At 38.0% G+C, this 3,991-nt stretch overlaps 1 protein-coding gene across 1 annotated transcript; it reads left to right on the top strand.

Annotated features, from left to right (window-relative positions):
- Positions 1-2,701: 2,701 nt before the first annotated feature.
- Positions 2,702-3,358, top strand: LOC131313634 (nuclear transcription factor Y subunit B-6). The gene has a single exon (XM_058342050.1). It carries the CDS (start codon positions 2,702-2,704, stop codon positions 3,293-3,295), a length of 594 nt encoding a protein of 197 aa, XP_058198033.1. The 3' UTR covers positions 3,296-3,358.
- Positions 3,359-3,991: the final 633 nt, after the last annotated feature.

The following is a 3,991-nucleotide window of genomic DNA, read 5'->3' as shown; positions in this document are numbered from 1 at the left end:
CGCCCGAAAAGATAACACACGGGTTCTAAGGTTAATTATTCATAATACCCAAAAAAGAGAAAGGCTACAATACACACTCCTTATTTGGATGTGTATCATATGTACCCTCAAAATATTATAATTTATAGAGAAAATGTTATTAATCATATTGCTAAAAAGTTACGATTTTAGTAAGTTACGAATCATAAATGCTACGAATTATATTGCTAAAAAGTTACGATTTTTTAGTATAAAAGCTATGAGTTGCACCAAAATGTTATGAATTATAATGAAAATATTACGAATCATATTTACTGAAAGGTTATGAATTCTAGAACAAAAGCTACGAAACACACTAAAATGTTATGAATGAACCATACAATAGGTACTTATGATACACTTTTAAGGGTTGTGTATTGTAGACTTTCCCCCAAAAAGGGCACATTCTTATCGATTAATCACTCATCAACATAGTTAACACCCAAAAATAATACCCTCCTCCCGTAGAATTACGTTATTTTGGTGATAAAAAATAGGTTTTTTTTTTTTTGGTCCGGGGTGGCACGTGCCACCTCGCCCCCTATACTTCCTCGGCCCCTATCCAACACTTGTCATTTCATGCCTTGACTAGCTTGGTGATGAGCACGTCATGCCATGCCTTACCTAACTTAGTTACATGTCATTATCGTGTCATGTTTTGCAATGCCTATATCCGTATACATATAATAAAGATTTTGTCTTCATAGTTGTGGGAAACAGTACATAAGAATTTTCTGTTCTGCAAATAATTGAGAATGATATGCATGGTAGCACCAAGAATAGATACAAATAAAGACGTACGAGGAATAAATGCATGCAAGTATGAAGTATAGTTGAGTGCAGTACAGATGGCATGGGTTTCGCATGAAACTGACGAATTGAGAAAACAAGTGGCATATATCCATGCATTGCATGAGCTGCCAGGCGCCCATATATATATGACCCCACATGCACCATCGATCTCACAATCACGCCGTTTAAACGCTTCGCTACTTGGCTGCCGTGTAACTAGGATGGAGCCAGGGTCTTTCTCTCTCTCTCTCTCGTTCGATCTCTCACATGCACTTTTCTTTCTCTAATATTTTCTGACCCTAACCCTAAGAACACTAGAAGAAGAAGCTCGACTGATAACGCAACAAGAAGAAGCTTGACTGTACAAGAAGGTATCTTTCTCTCTCTCCGTGGCTCGATTTAAAAAGTAGGGTTAGGGTTTGTTCGGTTCATGTTGGAGTTTTTCCAGAGTAAAGGTTTTTGTCAAGAAGTGCTGGGAGGTCCCTTGGGAGGTCCCTTTGGAACACTTTTGCGTTTTTTATCCTTTGGCAATCAAGTTTCTTCTGTGTAAGATTTTGTAGAGCAAGTGTTAGTCTAATTAGGATCTTCATTAGGGCTTTGTTTATTTTGGTTTTTTTTTTTTTTTTGCACAGTGATTCACTACGGCTTTGTGAATGTTGCAGCAATTGAATCTTGACTCTTTTCCAATCTATCGAGTTCTTGTTCGGTTAATCAGCAAAACCCTAATCAAATTAACCGAACAAGAATTAGGCAGATTGAAAAAGAGTCAAGATTCACTTGCTGCAACATTCACAAAGCCGTAGTGAATTGCTGTGCAAAAATAAAAACAAAATAAACAAAGCCCTAATGAAGATCCTAATTGGACTAACACTTGCTTTACAAAACCTTACACAAAAGAAACTTGATTGCCAAAGGATAAAAAACACAAAAGTGTTCCAAAGGGATCACTCGGCACTTGTTGACAAAAACTTTTACTCTGGAAAAACTCCAACATGAACCAAACAAACCGTAACTAATTTTTAAATCGAGCCATAGAGAGAGAAAGATACCTTCTTGAACAGTCGAGCTTCTTCTTGTCACGTTCACAGTTGAGCTTCTTCTTCTCACATTGTTAGGGTTAGGCTCTGAAAATATAGAGAGAGAAAAGTGTGTGTGAGAGATCGAACAAGAGAGAGAGAGAGAGGGAGAATAGTTCCTGTCAAGCTTTATGAAAAATTGCTTGGATCAAGTACTTTCCGATCATATTTTGAGCTGATTTTTCGCAGCTACCTTTAAAATCACATTCTGAACGGTTGAATCATCAAAATTCGATCGGGAAAGGAGAGGTCACCCTTAGTAGATGCTTGGTGTATATCTAGATATGTACGAATCCACGTCTATATTACTACTATATACAGGAATTGTTTGAGTTGGCAGTAATATTGATCTGAAGTTTGAATCACATACAGTATTAAAGTCAAAACACACCCTCACATACACATTGTAAAGATTTTGTTTTCATAGTTGTGGGAAACAGTCAAAATGAATTTTCTGTTGCAGAAAATTATTGAGAATGATATGCATGGTATATATTTTAGACTCTGAAACTTTTTGAATTAATATACTTTATTTACTAGACCTCTATGTTCAAAATCTGATCGTACGTGAAGTCTCATGAACACGAAGAAGATGTTGTATGAAGAAATGAAAGAGCAAAAAGGAAGAAAGTTTAGATCTTATTTTTTGTTTTAGGAGTATTTTTGTTTGTTTGTTTGGGCGTAGGTTTAAGTTACTAGGAGACAGGGGGATGATAACAAAAACTACTAACTTGACTGGCTTCATAAATATGTATTTCTTCCATAAATATGTATTTCTTCCACCAACAAACTAACAGTGTCAGTAATTGGCAGAAATGAATGTGGGGTTATCGGACATGAATAACACCAACAACCACCACCACCACCACTCGGTAACTGATGACAACGAATGCACCGTTCGGGAGCAAGACCGGTTCATGCCAATCGCCAACGTGATCCGAATCATGCGCAAAATCCTCCCTCCGCACGCCAAGATATCCGACGAAGCCAAGGAAACTATTCAAGAGTGTGTGTCGGAGTTCATCAGCTTCATCACGGGTGAGGCCAACGACCGTTGCCAGCGCGAGCAGCGCAAGACCATCACTGCAGAGGATGTTCTTTGGGGGATGAGCAAGTTGGGTTTCGACGATTACATTGAGCCTATGACTCTGTACCTGAATCGCTACCGTGATTTTGAGGGGGATCGTGGCTCATTAAGGGGCGACCCTATGGTGAAGAGGGCAGCTGATTTAGGCACACTGACTGCTGTGCAAGCTTTTGTGCCGGTGTTTCACTTGGGCCATCTCCATGGGTTTTTTGGAGCTCCTGCTAATATGGGTGGATTCATGAAGGATGACGGATCGAATGCGAGTTCTTCCCAAGCTGCCGTGGCCAGTCTTGAGCCATATGCCCAGTTTAATAATAAGTGAGATGCCAAATTTGATACCAACAGGTATCAAAGGAAGGCTAGAAGTAAAAATTAACAAAATGTAGTCTGGTGGTTTTGGTATTGGGAACTCTTTTGCTGCAGCTAGTTTTAATCAAGTGCTTAAATTTCAAGTTGAAGCCTTTGAAATCTTGATGGCTCATATTTGCGATTGCCTTTGTTTTCTGTGACATTCAATTCAATTCTTACCAGCATTAATCAAAATCTCCATTATAATCAGTCACAATGCAGAGTAATTCAAATCTACAGATCAATTCTCCACCATGTGCATGTGTTGTAGCAGAACTTCAATTGGTAAAGTGGAAATAGCAAAGCCAAACGTGATTTTTGGTGAAACTTTGCTTCGTCACTGATACTTATTGGTCACTGAATATTCAAAACTTGGTCACTGTTTTGATCTTTCAATGACAAAGTTATTTAGTCGTGAAATAGTAGTTGTCACCAAAGATTATTTTCCTTGACTAATTTATTTAGTCACCAAAGGTTATTGCTGTATTATTTTTCTCTTACCAGTATTAGTCACCAAAAGGTCCTCATGATAGCTACTAATGCACTGGTTAATGGAAATATATTTTTGGCATTAATTCATCTTGGGTGTTATAATACATACCCACCCAAATGAATTTCCATTCGCCATTTTGTTCCTACACAACCGGTCATATATACATGCTATATATAA

This window comes from Rhododendron vialii, chromosome 13a (assembly GCF_030253575.1).
Source record: "Rhododendron vialii isolate Sample 1 chromosome 13a, ASM3025357v1".
Lineage (NCBI taxonomy): Eukaryota > Viridiplantae > Streptophyta > Magnoliopsida > Ericales > Ericaceae > Rhododendron > Rhododendron vialii.
The sequence above is the reverse complement of the archived record's forward strand: the minus strand, read 5'-3'. Positions and strand labels throughout refer to the sequence as shown.